This window comes from Alosa alosa, chromosome 2 (assembly GCF_017589495.1).
Source record: "Alosa alosa isolate M-15738 ecotype Scorff River chromosome 2, AALO_Geno_1.1, whole genome shotgun sequence".
Taxonomy (NCBI): domain Eukaryota; kingdom Metazoa; phylum Chordata; class Actinopteri; order Clupeiformes; family Clupeidae; genus Alosa; species Alosa alosa.
In genome coordinates, this window is record NC_063190.1 from 31,293,012 (window position 1) to 31,312,309 (window position 19,298).

The window sequence follows — 19,298 nt, forward strand, 5'->3', positions numbered from 1 at the left end:
TATAATGAATGCTTGGCAAAGTCTCCAACTATTTCTCTGTTGTACCTAGTATATGAGGGGTCCCCTTGAACTCTCGGATCAGCAGATGCCTGGCCCCCAGGGGAATTTCCAGGATCTTGAGGAAACCTGGAAATGAAAATACATATACATGTATATGTGCAGCTCTTCCTTGGAACTTTCTCACAGGAGCAAGTAAAACAAGTGGGAAGAATCTGAATTCATCTGGCCATCCAAATTCATCCTGCACAGAGCAGACTTGCCCTGACTCCGTCTGACTAAAGAGCCTCACGGGAGATGGATAAACCCTCATAATCTTTTTTAGAAAACCGTTTTTCTTCCCAATTCTACTTCCAACCGCAACAGTTACTGTATCTCAGGCTCAGTCTTTGCCCAAGCAGTAGCACAATGTCATTTTACTGCTGTTTAGTTTGCAGAGCAAAATATATATGAGATAACAGTGTTAGATACTTCTGTCACAATAGAGTAGAAAGGATATAAGACATGTTACCACACTTTCCAACCTATGCTGTGAAAACAGCCAATCACATTTTCTGGAATGTTATAATGTGGAACTGAGACATTATATGGAATACTGAAGAGTAATAAACAAATTCCTTTTGTTACTCTAAAAACAGGCTTCATCTTGCGATAGATGAGGTGGAATGGAGCTGGATTTGGAGAGAGTGACTCACCCTCTTTCTTGGTGCTCCGGGTGAAGTTGCCTTTAACAATTTTACAGGTGGAGTTGTCCCCTCCACACACTCCACATTTATCTTCCTCCATCTCCGAGGCGATGATATTATCACAGCCCACTTTCTGTGGAGAGATGGGACCAGTCAGATTACAGATTAAAATCTATGTCAGGGACTAGTCAGATTAATTATCAAAATTATAACTGTATAAAAAAGTAATAAAAACATAACCAAAAAGGGATAGAATAACAACATGTGAGCCCATTTGTCACTATGACAACAAGTGAACAAGTGAATTACTTGCTCTTTATTATTCAAACAAGATAATCAAAGAAACGCCTTCACTTTGCAATTTTCCTGCATTCACATTTCCTGCATTCCCTCACCCATGCATTCCTAATGTGTTGCTATCTTTGTGTTAAAATCTTAGCCTAAAATGGTTTGTATGTCCTAATACAAACCACCTGGGTAATTCTCCAGATCACAGTGTAAGGATTAACTTTCTTCCCATGCAGTTCATCCAAGTGGATAACTCTGGCACAGAGCAGTGGAAAAGCCAGAATAAGTGGAGACTGTAGCCAGGGAAATATGCAGTAGCAGACTGAGGTTTGCAGGGTGTAAAATTTGGGGTGAATTTTTCTTTCAGTATTATATTTAAGTGGTGGGTTAACAGATTGGCCATGTTTACTTTGCATTCCTCCCAGGAACTGAGCTAACACTTCCTCAACTCCCATTCACCAACCAGCCTCACCTCCACTACACACATGGAGCTTGATCTCCCAGTGCCCCTTACCCAGACACTCACTCACACTTCACTCTACACACAAGCAGTGACCAAAAATTCTCCCACACATTGACACACTGATTTAATATAGCGCTACACATAAATGTGATCTCACACTTTATAACATACAGTTACTGATCAATCCACCCTGCCCACCCACCCACCCACACACTGACCTCACACACTGATACACTCACATCCCTCACACACTGATTCTTACCTCACATTCTCCTCGCACACAGATGCTGTAGGGATCCTTGTAGGAGCAACGAGTCCCATCATGCACCATTCTCTTCATCGGGACCACGTCTCCGGTCTCGTTTGACTGACAGTACAGCTGGCATCGCTCGTCCGCTGAGAATGAACAGCACAGGATGTGTAAGAAACGACTGCACTCCAACAAGTCGCTGCAAGAAGGTCCATGTCGCACATTGCTATTTTGTGCAGTGTTGCTTCTTGCAATTAAAGATTCAATAGGTAATGATTTAACAATTTTTCCAGAGGGGTTATACATGTATTTTTAAAACATATTCAATATGCCTTAATAAAATGTAGGCCACCAAATAAATAACAGTCTAGTTATTGATATGTAGAGAGAGTGTAGGGGGAATGCCAAGAATAAAACACTTCATCGACTGAGAGCATGAATAAATGTAGTTTTCCATCAAGTCTGTCTGACTAGCTTCCTCCTTGAGGTGTTCAGCTCACAGTCTTTCCAGAGACGCTTACTTTACATAACACTTGCAGATTTACATTCTTTACATAACACTTGCAGATTTACATTCTTTACATAACACTTGCAGATTTACATTCTTTTTTATTTTCAAAGAATGTGTTCATTTGTTTCATTTTTGTCACATTATGTTCATTGCACACAGGAGGCCATTTTTGTTCCAGTTACTTTCTTGTTTTGAATTTCCCAAAGCAATGATAAATATAGACTTTTATTGTCTGAATGTAATAAAGCCAGTATGTCCTTGTCATTTGACATTCTGCAATATGGTTTACATATCTATTTAAGGAGACCAGCTGGCAGTAATGATAAAATCTCAAACATAGACCTTATGAGGAGAGGAAAAATTCACTTCATTAGTGGTACTCTTGACACTGAAAACAGACACATCTGGGATGAGCACTGGTGGAGGGGCAAACACTGTTTTTTTTTTTTGCAGGCCATCTTAATTGAATTGTGCACAATGTTGTGGCAGTGTCCTGGCCAGTGGAAAGCAGGAGACGTTGCGACTCTTGTGTAACGGCCTGTCCATGTGTCTCCGCACCAGAGACTCATCAGCGCCATGCCTCTCAGCATGTGGAGACTGTGCTTAATGTGCTCTCATTGTTTAAAAATGAGACAAATTAAAACAAAAACAACTGTCGACCAGTTTATCTAATGACCAAATGCAAACAACAACCAACCACAATGAAATGATCAGAGAGGATTTCATGCTTAGAGCCTTTCATTACAGATTTCATCCCTGGGTTTACAGTATGTCACATTTTAGAAGGCTAAATGAAACAAATTAAAATCTTTAGCTAAATTAATTTATTCCTTTGTTCTCTAACTAAACTTTGTGCCCTCAACACTGCTGGCATTATGCAACAAATAGGTCATGGTAGTCTAGCAGAAGGGCTGCTTTGGGACTGGGACGACACTGCCCAGGGCGGTCCAGAGGAGGAATGCTCCTGAACACAGTGCGTCCCGGCCAAGACAAACCTACAGTTGGAAATAACAGCTGCTGCCCGTGGGCCATAAAGCAGACATTCCCTGAGGCGTCTTTAATGTGGAAGCCAGGAGGAGGGAAGGTAAATCTCTCACAGGGCTTCAAGCGCAGGGAAAAACAGGATTAAAGAAAGAAATCAGGCACCACAGTCTGATTATTAGCTGTATCTATTAAAGATACAGCTAATGCTAATTCAACTAGACAACAGCCTGCATGATTATGACACCTTAGTCTTTTAAGGGGCCTCTCCAAAACCCAAATGGATTTAACATCCATTCCCCCAAAAATAATGGTGTAGGTTTCTAATAATAAAAACGACAAATAAATAAAATAAGACATGAATAAAGTTGGTTATTCTGGAACCCTCAGGCCACAAGCGTGCCAGTATTTGAGAGGCAGCGCAGGAACAAAAGAGAGAATTTCTTTTCCTTACCAACGGAGACAACTTACGGTCGGGGTGCTCGTACGGTAACCAGTTGTGCAGGGTGTTCTGGTGCTTGAAGTAGGGATCCCACATCTTGCACTGCTCCTCTCTGAAGTCGGCGAAGGCTTTGGCGCACCCATCCATGCTGCAGAGCTGAAACTCATAGCTGTTGCCATAGCAGGTGCGTCCTCCGTTTGCAGGGCTAGACAGAAACATCAATCAAGTTTCACCCAGATCAATTAGCGGTTACATTTTTGTACACATTAAATTAAGTAAAAATCAGTGTCTGTAAGTCCTATATGAACATTCATCCAGCAAAAAGCCAAACGTTCATATTCTTTTAAAGCAACACAGTGCCAGTTCTTTTACCTTAAAATAATAGCTTCAAACTCATAATGGCATCCCTGACAATATGTACTATGTAGCTTTGTTGTTCCAACCTGGAACCTGACCCATTTCGTCAGTTCTCAATGAATTGGTGTTCCCCTTGGGTACCAAGTACATGGCAAAAAGGCAAAAAGGAGAATTCCTATGTTGTTTTACTTTAAGAAAAAAGCAGAATATAAGAACATAGCACCATGATACATACGTCCAATAAATGATTTGATCATTAGATTTGTCTCCAACAAAAGGAATGGATTCCAAATGAACCCAGACACTTTCTGGTCTGGGTTGTGGCGTGAGTGGAAACTACAGTAATGGAGGCGCGGGTGTCTGCTACTCACATCGGGTTGTCACACTGCCGAGTGCGGAATCGCACGCCACCCCCACAGGTGCGTGAGCACGAGCCAAATTTGCTCCACTGACCCCAGCTCCCATCCTGCCTCAAGATGTCTGGCGTCAGAGTGATGCAATGCCCTTTGAAGCAGTGCTGGAAGACACACACACACACACACACACACACACAGACAGACACACACAGACACACACACACACACACACACACACACACACACACACACACACACACACAGACAGACACACACACACACACACACACACACACACACACACACACACACACACACACACAGACACACACACACACACACACACACACACACACACACACACACACACAAACAGACACACACAGACACACACACACACACACACACACACACACACACACACACACACACACACACACACAGACAGACACACACAGACACACACACACACACACACACACACACACACACACACACACACACACACAGACAGACACACACACACACACACACACACACACACACACACACACACACAGACAGACACACACACACACACACACACACACACACACACACACACACACACACAGACAGACACACACAGACACACACACACACACACACACACACACACACACACACACACACAGGAGGGTTGTATAGTGAGAGCGGTGAAGAAATCACATGGTCCTTGGAAAATGACGCCCCCGAGCTTACTGAGCTTCACCTGTCCAAGCTGAGGTTCCCCTTTACCTGAACAGTGAGTGTTACTGTAGGTAACTTTAGTTCCAGTATTTACCCCACACTTTTGTAAAAGGTATGAAACATATACAGTATATCATTTTACAACAATTTAAAATACCAAGTAGGGCAACGTATGTTGTCACTGTGATTTTTTTAAGTAAGTAAGTAAGTAACTTTTATTTATATAGCGCATTAATCTATGCACCCCAAAAGCGGTCCACACACAAGACATTGACACACAAGACAAAAGATGCCAGACAGAGCGGCGTATTTGCCAGCACCAATGACAATTTAACAAATCAGTAAGGATCTTTGGCCTAAAGCTACCAAGCTAACTACCACAAGGCATGGAAAATCCTTGCAAATACCAACACTGGTCCAATTGGCACTGATATAAGCTTAGTAGCTTTTTTTGTCTTTTCCTGATATAGTTGCCAAGGCCGAGTTGCCGATGCCATCCTTACATTTTTGCATGGTGGTCATACTCCTACCACCATCCTACTGTAAAAAGGACATAGCCTGGACAGCTAGTCGGAGTATTAGTCACTGGTCTAAAACTATTTAATGTTTTCCAAATCAAGGATAAGTCAAGACAGGCAGTAAGGCAGCTCTGAATGGTGTATATGCTAATGAATTTTCACTTTTTTCTAGGCGTCAATGTGTACCTTTCAGAACAGAAACACAACAGAAATTCCAACATCAGCAATACACACCCTCACAGGTAGTACAGACTTTCAAATGAAATTCTGAAAATAATGCAACCAGTTTAATACTAGATTAGAGAGATAAAGAGAGCAACTAGATCTCAGTACTGTTCAACCATTTCTGGATGCTTATGCATGGCAGCAAAGGGTTAACATCTATAAGAAAAAAATCTGCATCACAAAAATATATAGAGACATATAATATCAAATAACAAATATATTTGACAATCTTGGTAAATCAATTATCTGCTCACTCTAAGGCTGTGTGCAATATTGCATGTATTTTCATCAACATGCTGCAGGTAGGTAGGTATTCAGAAATCAGATGAATCATATAAAGGAGATTAATAATGTGGTATATATTTAGGCAAACATACATAATAGATTCGGATCCATGTCATGGCACTGCATGTGTTGCTTTGCAATGATGAGAGAAGCACAGCAGAGTGTGCTAGGGAGTCTGAGAGAGAGAGAGAGAGAGAGAGAGAGAGAGAGGGAGAGAGAGGGAGAGAGAGGGAGAGAGAGAGAGGGAGAGAGGGAGAGAGAGAGGAAGAGAGAGGGAGGAGGGAGGAAGGAGGGAGGAGGGAGGGGAGGAGGAGAGGAGAGAGGGAAGGAGAGGAGGGAGGAAGATGAGTAAAGATAAACCACCGTTAAACGCCAGTCCTGTCCTACCTTGCCTGATCCACACCTGGTGCCATCGATGGGCGGGCCCTTCTTGGTCTTGCAGAAGAAGGGGTTCTCAGGATGGCTGCACCACAGCTGCTTGCACGGGTCGTAGGTGCTGTACTAAAAGAAACAGTTAGACTCCTTGAGTAATGTCACTCAAAAGGTTTACCTAATCATATATAAAAATGACACTGCATAGTAAGAAAGTAAGACACATAAACACACAAATGCACAGGTTTCCATCACCACAGAGAAGTCAGTCTAGTCTCTGAGACTCTACAAAAAGTCAAGAAAGCAGCATGGAACCACACTTCACTGTGTTGGCCAAAGTCACGCAGTTTACCTACAGTAACACTCACTGTTCAGGTAAAGGGGAACAACATGTCTGACGTCGGCAACTTTTCTGAGTTTCTGGATGACTGACTCCATTCCTAAAGTGCACGGACATTTTTAAGACAGCCCAAACAACCTGGACAACTATCTCAGTCTAGCCAAGGCTTTTAGTCTGTCAGTTCAGTGCAGATGTGCGAATAATATATGCAAGCCAGGTGCCAGTGCTGCTGCCCAAACTGCCCATATTTTATAGTCTATGATGTACAATGTTGTAAGACAGTGCACTTTGCACAGACCAAATGCATCTCTATGAACTTGCTCCATGACTTCCTGGAGTATCTAATTAGAGAGTTGTTCTTAGAATGCAGTCACCTCGCTGCACATGAGGAAGCCCATCCCGAAGTCGAAACGGCACTGGTCATTCATGGAGTAATGGAGGCCAGGCAGACCTGGCCGGCCAACCTCGGCCCAGTTGTGGTCGAAGGGGTCGTCCCGGAGACAGTTGTAGGAGCTACATCATGTTCGGGGAAGTTCAGTTAAAATCTCTAACTTCCTTGCTTGCTTAAAATATTTCAATCCTTCAAGTAACACATTAACACAACAATTAAAAAAATATTTAACTTTAAGTGTCTTCATTACATTAGCTGTCCTTAGCATAATATTAGGTCGATTATTAGATGCTTATTAGATGTTATTAAATGTTATTTGAAGTCTTGGATGGGGTGGGAGAGGAGCTCACTTCACTCACTTCAGGTATTTGTGGAGCTCCTCTCGGCTGCAGCGGGACCAGTGGAAGCGGTGGAAGGCAGCCTGGACCAGCGGCGCCATGATGCTGCCCATGGGCACCTCATCCTCACAGTCATTACCCTCACCATCATGCTCCATACCCAACCTACCAACCACACACCAACCAGGGACAGACAGGAAGAGAAGAGACAAGAGATATTGATTGATTGATTGATTGATTGGTTGATTGACTGACTGACTGACTGACTGATTGATTGATAGATTGATTAATTGATTGATTGATTATTTCCAGTACTTGGCAAATAAAAATTCTGATCAGATTGTGAATCAGATACTGGTTGATTGATTGACTGATTGATTAATTGTATGATTGATTTACTGATTGATTGTGTGTGACTGAAAAATGTGTCTCACACATGTCCAGTCTCATGCGCCACCACAAAGGCGGAGGAGAAGCCGTCCTCGTGGTTGAGCGTACAGCTGCGCACTGGGTGGCACATCCCTGTCACAGGGGCGAAGCCTGCAAACACACAGAGGACCGGGACACACAGTGAGACAAGGGCACTGCTTATTCAACATTAGTCAATATCAGCATGTGCAAACTTCAGGGGTATTTTTTCTGATGCCCCTCGCATATGCTTTGAGTATGTGTGTGCTTTGCTGTCTACACATAACGTGTAGCACATAATGTACATGCAGTGTGCGCATATCATTTGTACATAAATGCTGTACATGAAGAGAGAAAGAGGGACAAGAGGAGAGAGAGAGAGAGGGAGAAAGAGAGAGAGGGGGAGAGACAGGTTCCTTACCCTGCATGCCAGTAGGGCCAAACTCCTGACGTGTGAGGAAGATGGCATGGTCGTGGTATTCCACATCACTCTTGTCGCGCTTCTGCTGCAGGAAAGCCCACTGACACACCTTCTCCAGGCTCCTGGATGGGTTCCCCAGCTCAATCAGGCTCACAGACTGGCATCAAAAAGACAGAACAGACACATCTATTTCTCTCAGCACCACAGCGTGTCAACACGGCACACACACAGGCTCTTATCCCACATCTGCCTTCAGAGGGAGTCCCGCGTTTCACTCCTGATCACAATGACACTGTACTGTACCACGCACTGTGATTTGAGTAAATACAAGGTTTACTGCTCACAGTGAGAAAACAGTAGAGACTGACAAGCTCTAACCACAGGATCTGCAGTGTCCCACACACTCTGTCCTCCTCTGTCCTCTAGTTTACACAGGAACAACCTGGTTTTGAGCCTGAAATGATAGGGGACGTTTGCTGGGCCATAGAGTGAGTACAGGGTGGACCGGATGGCTATGCTCTGTGGACTGCTCTGCTGGACTGGACAGCTGTGTAGGGCAGAGCCATGAGCAGGCTCCTGTGAGCAACTTCCTCTCCTCTCCTCTCCCCCTCTTTTCTCTCCTCTCCCCTCTTTTCCTCTCCTTTTCTCTCTCCTCCTCTCCTCTTTTCTCTCCTCTCCTCCCCCTCTTTCCTCTCCTTTCCTCTCCTCACCTCTCCTCTTTTCTCTCCTCTCCTCTCCCCCTCTTTCCTCTCCTTTCTTCTCCTCACCTCTCCTCTTTTCTCTCCTCTCCTCTCCTCTCCTCTCCTGTCTGTCTCTCTCTCTCCTCCTCCTTTCTTCTCCTCCCTCTCCTCTCCTCCTCTCCTCTCTCTCCTCTCCTCCTCCTCTCCTCTCTCATATCCTCTCCTCTCACTCTCCTCTCCTCTCCTCTTCTCTCCTCTCCTCTCCTCTCCTCTGCTCTCCTCTCCTCTCCTCTCCTCTCCTCTCCTCTCCTCTCCTCTCCTCTGCTCTGCTCTGCTCTGCTCTTCTGCACAGGCTCATTTATTATGTGTGCTGGTGTCCTTCAGGAGGCATGGCCCCTGAGGCTGATGAGTGCCACACTCATTCACTGTAACCTGCATCCCCCCCCCCTCTCTCTCTCTCTCCCTCTCTCTCAACACCAATTACAAGTCAATGCAACCAATATCCAATACTGAGGGCAACTGAGTAAACCAATCTTGACCGAACATGTTTGTGAAACTGTGTGTGTGTGTGTGTGTGTGTGTGCATGTATGTGTGTGTGTGTGTGTGTGTGTGTGTGTGTGTGTGTGTGTGTGTGTGTGTGTGTGTGTGTGTGTGTGTGTGCATGTGTGTGTGTGCATGCCCGGCGGTGGGGGAGGAGCTGCTTTCACTGTTGCATGAACCCTAAGGTGGGATTCATCTGGAATGTAAATACAGCTTGATACTTACCACCATCATATCACTATGCTCTTCCTATGATAATGACACACATACGCCTCATTTCATCATTTGTAAATGTAGCATAAATAATGCAACTAATTCATGCCTTAATAAGTGTGTGTATCCTCACCTGAGAGTAGCCAAGAATGATAATACGGACAAGAACCACATTGATATGAGCACCCAGAGTTCGATCTTGGTAGATCTCATTCACCTAGAAGAGAAAAACAGACAAAATCGATGAAGATATTTACAACCTAGTGGTGTGTGTCTAATAAATCCTAGCAGGGCAAGAAAAAGGACTGTATTCATCAGAATACAAATAAGTCATAAATAATTAGACCCTTTAAGATAATTCCCCTGATGTTTGTATTCAAATGCTCTCATTACGATGAAAATTAATAACCAAAAATGTTAATCCTCTTCTCCAGTGATGCCGGGGATCCGGAGCAGCACGCTCATCTAATTGAGCATTCGGAGTGTGGCCGCCCGAGTGAGGCTGCTTTTTAAAATTCACACACATTTGTGACGCTAGGTGAATGCTAAAAGCCCCAACCTGGGAGAGCCTGTCAAAAAACGAACCCATCCTCTCTGACATTCCGACTGTTTTGCAGGGCAACAGGCTGTCGGCGTGTGCCTGTCAAAACAAGCTGAGAGAGAATGGGGGGGCGGGGGTATTTCTCCAATTCGAGATTGCCATGGCCCCACTTGACTCCTTCTGCCCGTACCAGGGGGCTGTCAGGGATGGAGGGGTGGGATATGTGTGTGTGTGTGTGTGTGTTTGGGGGGGGGGGGGGGGGGGGGGGGGGTGATGCCTTTGCCTGGGCACGCGGGTAGAAAGACGGGCAGTCTAATCACACATCTCAGCCCTCACAGATGACTGACTCGGGGAAAGGAATTCAGGGTGTCGTGTATGGAAGGCTGCCGTCACGAGGCTGTTCCTGCTGCTCCTGCTGCTGGTGGTGCTGGTGGTGCAGAGCCTCTGCAGGGCTGGGGATTGATGGGCCAGGGCCCGGGAAGCGATCCAGTGATCGGGAACACAAACACGCTCACGTGGGTGATGACCCGGCGCAGCAGACAGCGCTGCAGAGAGGGGCCTAAAGGATTCATCTGGATTTGATATCAACAAAAACAACCCGGCAAAGACTCCGCGTTCTGAGAGCAGGAATGCAAGACTGACAAGAGATAAATAAAGAATAAAATGACCGACAGACCGAGAGAGAACGCCAGGAATAAATACAGAAAAACAAAACAGAAACGCAGAGGGAAGAGGAGGAGGAGGAGGAGGAGGAGGAGGAGGAGGAGGAGGAGGGTGTAGAGGAGGAGGAGGAGGAGGAGGAAGAGGAGGGAGGAGGGGAGGAGGAGGAGTAGGAGGAGGAGGAGTAGGAGGAGGGCCGCAGCTAGGAAAGATGGATAAGCACTCGCATGGACCCCTCCTCTGGTCCCTCCATCTGCTCCCTCTACACCTTTATCTATCCATCTCCCCCTCCCTCTTCCTCTCCTTACTCTCCTTCTCTCCTCTCACTTTCTCTTTCTCTTTCCCTCCACCCCCCTCGCTCTCTCTCTCTTACCCTCTCCCCCTCTCCTTTTCTCCCTCTCTCTCCCCTCCCTCTCTCTCTGAGCACGCTGGCCCTGACCCTTGCGGCTCTCTGCAGCTCTCTCGGCGGAAAAAGGACATTTGACTCCTTTCATCGTCGCCGCTGTGCTCCTCTTCCTAGAGGGCTTGGGTTGCCCTCGCTTATCTGCCTCGTCTCGCCGCAGTCATACGATCCTGTCAGTAACGTGTCACATCTGAGCCGGGCTGCTGCTCTTGCGATTAGCCTACCACTCTCAATTTATTCCGGCCGGGCTGACGCTCCCCTAACACACGCTGGGCCCACTGCTCAGACTCGCTTCCTCTCTCTCTCTCTCTCCTCTTACTTTCCCTCTCTGTCTCTATCCCTCTTTCTTGCTCTCTCTCCCTACCTCTCCCTCCCTTTCTCTCTCACTCTCCCTCTCTCTCTCCCTCCCTCTCCTCTTTTTTTTCCTCTCTCTCTCTCTCTCTCTCTCCTCTTCCTTTCCCTCTCTGTCTCTATCCCTCTTTCTTGCTCTCTCTCCCTACCTCTCCCTCCCTTTCTCTCTCACTCTCCCTCTCTCTCTCTCCCTCCCTCTCTCCCTCTTTCTTCCTCTTCCTCTCCCTCTCTCTCTCTCTCTCTCTCTCTCTGGCTCACACAGCTGGTTGTGAGCTCCACTAGCTGGCTTTCAGTAGGGCAGGTAGCTAATTGAAGTCAGAGAGGCCAGAGCACCAGAAAATCATTAGGATCCAATTAATAATGCAGCAAGGTCTTACATAGAAGCTCTTGTCAGCTCAGACCGTGCACACACACACAGAGATACCATAAGCACACACAGCACACCGCTGGCCTACACCTGCACACACACACTCAAACACACACTGTGCACCAGAAAATGAAGAGAGACAGAAAGGAAGAGAGAGACAGAGAGCAATAGAAAGAGAGAAAGAGTGTGACTGAGTGACAGAACATGGAGAGAAAGGAAAGGAAGTGAGACAGAGAACAGACAGATTGACAGACAGACACGGAGAAGAGGGCAGGGAAAGGGAAGTGTGTGTCTGTGTGTCTGTGTGTGTGTGGGGAGGGGTGGGGGGGGGGGTATACAAGGGAGTGAAGAAATGGACAAGGCTGCAAGGCAGCATAAAGGAACTTTTGCGGAAGGCCAAGTGCAGACGTGAGGGAGTAGAGGGTAGAATAGAGATTCAGTGTGTGTGTGTGTGTGTGTGTGTGTGCACTTTGCGCATCACAGGTCCACTCTTGCCCATAGAGAGTAGTGACATAAATCCTTCATGCAGTGCTTCAGTCACAAAGGTGCATGGGATCCCCTGAGCCAAAAGCTGTCACTCTGATATATGGATGTTCCCGAATAGATTTTTCAACTCGTCTGTTCTTCGAGTTTTTCTTGTACTGTAGGCCTCAGAGCGGTGGTTAATGTGAATACTTTCACACTCAAAGCGGTGGTTAATGTGAATACTTTCACAGTCATTTAGATATGGAGCACAGGAGTGGAGTTACATGTATCACTATAATTCTTATTTGTCATGTAAAAGTGTATGGAACGGCCTCCACACCACACTTATCTTGTTTCAACTCCACATCAAATAAACTTGGCTTTTATCATAACATATCATTAGAACATTTCATTGCAAATAGTGCTGTGCAGAAAAACAGAGGCTGAGGAGACTGGCAAGTGAGCACTTACGATGTTCATGAGGGTCAGCAGATACTTCTGGATGTGTTCCCTGCCGTGGAACTCGACCACGGAGAAGTCAGCGGTTAAGAGCACTTCGATGTTGAACACTTCGTCCTCCACGGCCCGGCGCACACGCCTGGTCTTATTCACCTGCTCGCGGAGGCCACGGGAAAGCACTTCCAGGTCGCCCACGCCACTCAGGTCAGGGCCTGCCACGGACACACACACACACACACACACACACACACAGAGGTCAGGAGGTTAGAGAAAGTGCATAGCTAGTGTGTGGTTAGCTGTCTAAAGATTTGACATCTTGAAGTAAACAAAGGGGAAAAAAAAGACTGGTTGTCATGAGTATGAGAATAGCAACAGCAACGTCAACAAAAACAACAACAGAAGAAAGTGGGAAGTTTATGAATTCAGTAACTTTTCATTACCATACGGAAATGTTTAATAGACTCCTTATTATGCATACGTGCAGATGTACAGATTTGGTGTGCTTTGGTGGGGGCTGTGGCCTCTCTCTCTCTCTCCCTCTCCCTCTCCCTCTCTCTCTCTCTCTCTCTCTCTCTCTCTCTCTCTCTCCTCTCTCTCTCTTGCTGTGTTTGTGCCCTGTGTGTAATGCATGCTGTTTGAATGGGAATCGGTGCCCACGCTTCTGCCTGTGCCCGGGTGGGTATAGAATAAACAAACCGGTGTCTGCGATGGGCATGCCACGACTGACACGACTAAGTCAATAACTCATGGCAAAGACTGTGTTGACATGGACAAAGACTGAAATATAAGCCAAGCAGACGAACCTTTGACTTTGACATAAAATATAATCCAGACAGCTGAGAAAAAAAACTGTCTGCATGGGGGAAATGAGAGATTAGTTCCTGGTGTTCAAATAACATTCTGAGACACAGTGTGAGAGAGAAGGAGAAAAACAGTTGGAGGAAGGGGGTGTGACGCTGTGATGGAAAAGGACAGGAGAAGAGGCCAACTGGGGTACAAACAAAGTTTTTCAATATTCTGTTAAGCTGGTGCTCAACAGCAAGCTCTGACCTAAGTACTCTTCTCTTGCGTTCATTCAGATCATGCAGGGCTACTCTCTTCTATCTCTTCATCTTCTCTCTCAGGTTGCAGGAACGACACGACATCTTCGTAAAAAAAATCATATATAAACACGGAGAAACCCCATAATATCATATGAGGGCATCCGTAATTACAATGATTTTGAAATGACTTAAAATAATCTGTGTTTAGACATGTGTGGACACACTTGTGTTCACTGCCCCAGACCACTACACTATACGCAAATGACAGAGAGAGAGAGAGAGAGAAAGAGAGAGAGAGAGAGAGAGAGGAGAGAGGAAGGTGGCAGCAGCTTTGTTATATTCAGGCAGGAGTGGACTGCCGCAGGCTACTGGCCAGTAACTTATTACTGCATTCACATCAGCAGATGGCCAGCTTTCGGAACTCCTATCCCACACGCCTGCATCCCAGGCAAACGGAGGTTCAGGCCAGGTCACCCATGTCTTGTTTAGCATCCCTCCACTTCCAATAGACTGCGAGCAAAAGGGAAACACTTGTTCATCACTAAACTATGTAGCTTTGCGAGATGAAAAGTCTCCATAAACCACATTAATGGACAAATAACATGCGTGGGGAAAACAGATACAAACATTTATTTGATGAGGAAGTGTGTTTTCGGCAGACTTGTGCATGTGGTTTTCTAAAAAAGGACAAGAAGACTGTGTGCGTACACAACTGCTCTTCCTGTGGAGTTTCATTTTTTAAGGTAGCGGTTTAATCATCAGAGGTAGAGGTAGAGATTTAATTATTATTTAATCAAAACGCATGATTAACATAACATACTGCAGCTGGGAAAGTGCATCGTCAAATTGAATACAGAAATAGATCATAATATTTGCTGATATTTTTAAAGGGTTTGTCGACCATTACATAACTGCTCTCTCCCCATCCCCAAAGGATGGCTGAAGCCAAAGTCCACATTACATCCATTCCAAGGTTCAGCTAACAACAGCAAATATGGCTCAAGTCACCTCTGGGTCTCACTAATATCTCAATGTATATACAATCTCCACACACTACACACATAGACACAAACACTCTACCACACACACACACACACACACACACACACACACACACACACACACACACACACACACACACACACACACAGTCATGGTATATGCTCTCCAATTATAGGAGGTATCAAAGTGTCAGCTGATGTGGAGAGCTAAATAGCTGAGTCATCATATTTCAAGGGTAAAGGCTTCAATGCACCACCACAGCCCTGGCTAGAGGATAAAAATAGCCGCTACAAAGGCAGGCCACATGTTTTTGGCATATGGGCATTTCCCACTGGTTGGTCACTGAGGGGTGTCACCGCTCTGACGGCTTCTTGCAGTGCCTCCTGTGTCACCTGAATGATGCATCCCTGTGCAGCCGGCCAGTCAACTTACCTTAATGGATGACAGCTAAAAAGTTGCCACCTGATAGAGATTGTATACCTCCTAAAACAACTCCCTCCTGTCAATCTAAATGACAGCTTTGTTATGGCATGATTATAGGGAATAAAATATAATTGGTGTAATTCATTCATGGCTGTGATTATGGTTATGTGAACAGACCTTGAGGTGATATGCTAGTGAGTAACTAATCACAATGGCTCAGTTCCCATTTGGAAACTGATACTAATACTGATTGGAAACTATTTTTGTTAGTCATTTCACATTTCAGTAATGTAATTGGATGGAAACCATATTACTGGTCTGTCTGAGATGTCTCTCAGTTTACCAATGTTATGGACTAATGGATGCATTCTTCAGCAAATATAGTGGTGTGCCTGGAGTCTTCTTTTATTTTAATTAATTTATGTCATGACTTCATTTTGTGTGTGATAGTGTGATTGAAAAGGCATTGTACATGTTTTTCAGATCAAACAGATCAATTAAACAAATGGTTTGCAATCCCCCAACGTTCCAGATGGCAGGAGTTTGTTTTCGTGAAGAATGCATGGGCTTAACACTTCATTAATCAACAGCCACCCCCATGCAATGTTTACATCAGATTTACAGCAAAGACTTGCAGTGCACAAACTCAACTTCACAGCACAAACTCAACTTCACAGCACAAACTCAACTTCACAGCACAAACTCAACTTCACAGCACAAACTCAACGTCACAGCACAAACTCAACGTCACAGCACAGACTCAACTTCACAGCACAAACTCAACGTCACAGCACAGACTCAACTTCAAAGCACAGACTCAACTTCACAGCACAAACTCAACTTCACAACACAAACTCAACTTCACAGCACAAACTCAACCTCACAGCACAGACTTGCAGTGCACAAACTCAACTTCACAGCACAAACTCAACTTCACAACACAAACTCAACTTCACAGCATAAACTCAACTTCACAGCACAGACTCAACTTCACAGCACAGACTTGCAGTGCACAAACTCAACTTCACAGCACAAACTGAACTTCACAACACAAACTCAACTTCACAGCCCAAACTCAACTTCACAGCACAAACTCAAATTCACAGCACAAACTCAATTTCACAACACAAATTCAACTTCACAGCACAAACTCAATCTCACAACACAAACTCAACTATGATTTGAACCCAGGGTCTTTTACACCATGACAACGAGTCGAACACCCCCTCGAGAGCTAAATTGCGTTGATCGAAGGAGTACCGGCTTTAGCGCTTACAACCTAAATGGCTAACTGTCCAAATACTAGGGGCCATTCGCTAAACGGATCCAAACCGCCATTTTTTAACCATTAATAATGCTCAAAATAGCACCACACTTCTGCAGTAGTATGAATAGGGTCCTACACATAAAACGAACCATCAAGAACTTAGTAAGTGTACTGGGAGTTTATTAAATAGCCTGTCTATTAAATAAACAAGTCTGTACCTTACAGTCGCCTCTGTGTCGTGAGGAAAGTCCATACAAGCCGATTACCGAATGCACCGGAGTTCAGTTCAAGGAGGAAAGTTTGTGAATTTTTACAAACTATACCAAAGTTTTTACAAACTATTATTAGCTGATATTTTACCAAACTGCCACAAACAGCAAAGTATACGTGCATTTCTGACTCATTCATTTTGCATTGCATTCACTATTCGACTTGTATGGACTTCACCACAACACGGAGGTGACTGAAGACGGTAGGCCTAGGTAAGTCTTGTAAAACAGTCCTTTTAATAAACTCCCGGTACACATATTAAATTCTTGATGCTTCATTTTATGTGCATACTACTGCAGAAGTGTGGTGCTATATTTAGCGAGTGGCCTCTAGTGCTTGCACTGTTAGCCATTTGGGCTGTAAGTGATAAAGCCGATCAAACTCGGAACTCCTTCGATCAGCGTAATCTAGCTCTTGAGGGGGTGTTCAACTCGTTGTCAGATTTTAATTTGCTCTGCAGGTCCGTCTAGAAATCCCATTGACGGCCATTTCTGAACTTCCCGTTTTACAACTTCCAGGGCCATAACCCGCAGTGAAATTTAACTTAAATTAGTGCATTGACAACTGCAAATTGAGAACTTAAATTGGTGCATTGAAAACTGGTTATTGTAAACAAAGGTTTGAAATGCAGTTGTTTACTCAGTTCCAAAGAAAATATACATTCCTGGGGTTTTGGTGATTCGGAAACAGGCACCAAAGGGATCCTTTCCAGACAGACCTGCAGAGCAAATTCAAATTTGCTAACAGATTTATCTGGGTTCCCCCAGGCTACAGCTTCATAGCACAAACTCAACTCTACAGCACAAACTCAACTTTACAGCATAAACAACATAAGCACTACAAACTTAACTTCACAGCTCAAAATAGGCTTACACTTCACTTGACAAGCTCAGCTTCTCACTGGACAAACACAGTTTTTACAATCTTTCCCCTTTTTAGACATAATTTAAATGACTATTTGATGTTCTGGGAATCATTTGCGCCTAGGGCAAGTAATTGCCATATTTATATCGAGCCAAGATCAGTGCTGGCCACAATATGTAAGTGGAATTTTTCATCACTGTGTGAAATTTATCTGAAGTGTGTCTGTGCTGTTTTGCCTTTGGGTCTAAATTATAGACTGAATCAAAAGAACTGGAGGTACTGTGAAGTGAATTTGTTGCTTTGACCTTTTATTACTGCTGGAAACACATTTCATTGATACTGCTAGCATCCAAGCCCCAAATGAAATGCTGATGGCAAATATGACACGCTGTTTTTGTAAATGTCAAACAAGCTATTAGCCCATAAACAACAATAAAAACACACGTTTGCTTGCAGTGTTATTACACTTCAATAGTGTTTCATTGGAATATAAATACTGACTATGAAAGTGTATACCATGTAGTGCAGAGAGGACTATCCGCCATGGATTTGAACAACCCCAACATCTTGAATCTTTGAACACAAGGTCTGAGGCAATCAAGAGACATTGCCTACATTTCCTGTGATATACTGTGAAATAATATTCCACTCGGATGATAGTGGGATACGTCACAGATGGCGGAGATATCAGGCAGCTGTGACTCTGGGCTATTTCATGGCGTCCACTGCGGTCTCTTCCCACACAGCAGGTCACACACACTGGCCAAACGTATACATTCCCCGTAAGTAACAAAATGTGTACATGCCAAGTTAGAGGCTCAGGATAAATAAATAAAAGGAAATGCTGAACAGGATGGCGCACGTGTCACTACACTGGACAGGGAAGTATACTGACTGGACTATGGTCAGTGGCTGGGATTAATCTAAAAGCACTAGCCTGCTCTAGGGTACTTTGATGATACTTAAAGCAAAAGCCCTTTTCTTACGCTATTTGTTTATCCAGCACCGGCTTTGAAAATAACGATGTCTAAAGACACTAGAGTATGTTGCATGATTTTATGAAAGTATGATGTATTGCGACATCAGAAAACTCTTGCTTTATAGAGCTTTGAGAGACCGTTGCACAAATTTCACTTTCTCACAGCCCTTCAACGTCCCAAGAGGACCTCAGCATGTGCTATCTCCCGAGATAGCAACTGTAAGAGGGATTCCAGAAACTATTATCCATCAACGATTCCCTATCAGAAGCTCAGAACACTAAATGGCATTCCAGACTTTAGTTTTGATTTCTCAAGCACATAGGTTGGACTGACATTGATTTCCCATATCCAACATAGCTGTCTGAAGTCCAGACTACAATAGCCAAAATACATGAAAGACATGTCCCCCAA

The 19,298-nt window shown here is 44.6% G+C and overlaps 1 protein-coding gene across 2 annotated transcripts in view; it reads right to left on the reverse strand.

The window, feature by feature from the left end:
• adamts2a (ADAM metallopeptidase with thrombospondin type 1 motif, 2a) overlaps positions 1–19,298 on the reverse strand; it is a 44,640-nt gene that overhangs the window by 8,589 nt on the left and 16,753 nt on the right. For both annotated transcript variants that reach the window (XR_007192953.1, XM_048237909.1), the window contains exons 4-15: positions 13,051–13,250; positions 9,926–10,009; positions 8,359–8,515; positions 7,964–8,069; positions 7,551–7,694; positions 7,175–7,313; positions 6,476–6,589; positions 4,347–4,492; positions 3,648–3,823; positions 1,697–1,830; positions 693–816; positions 46–126 (exon numbers count right to left, since the gene is read on the reverse strand). Coding sequence is in view for 1 of the 2 variants with exons in the window: in XM_048237909.1 (XP_048093866.1) it covers positions 46–126; positions 693–816; positions 1,697–1,830; positions 3,648–3,823; positions 4,347–4,492; positions 6,476–6,589; positions 7,175–7,313; positions 7,551–7,694; positions 7,964–8,069; positions 8,359–8,515; positions 9,926–10,009; positions 13,051–13,250 (1,605 nt within the window). In the remaining variant the exon portion in view is untranslated. The remainder of the gene's footprint in view (positions 1–45; positions 127–692; positions 817–1,696; positions 1,831–3,647; positions 3,824–4,346; positions 4,493–6,475; positions 6,590–7,174; positions 7,314–7,550; positions 7,695–7,963; positions 8,070–8,358; positions 8,516–9,925; positions 10,010–13,050; positions 13,251–19,298) is intronic.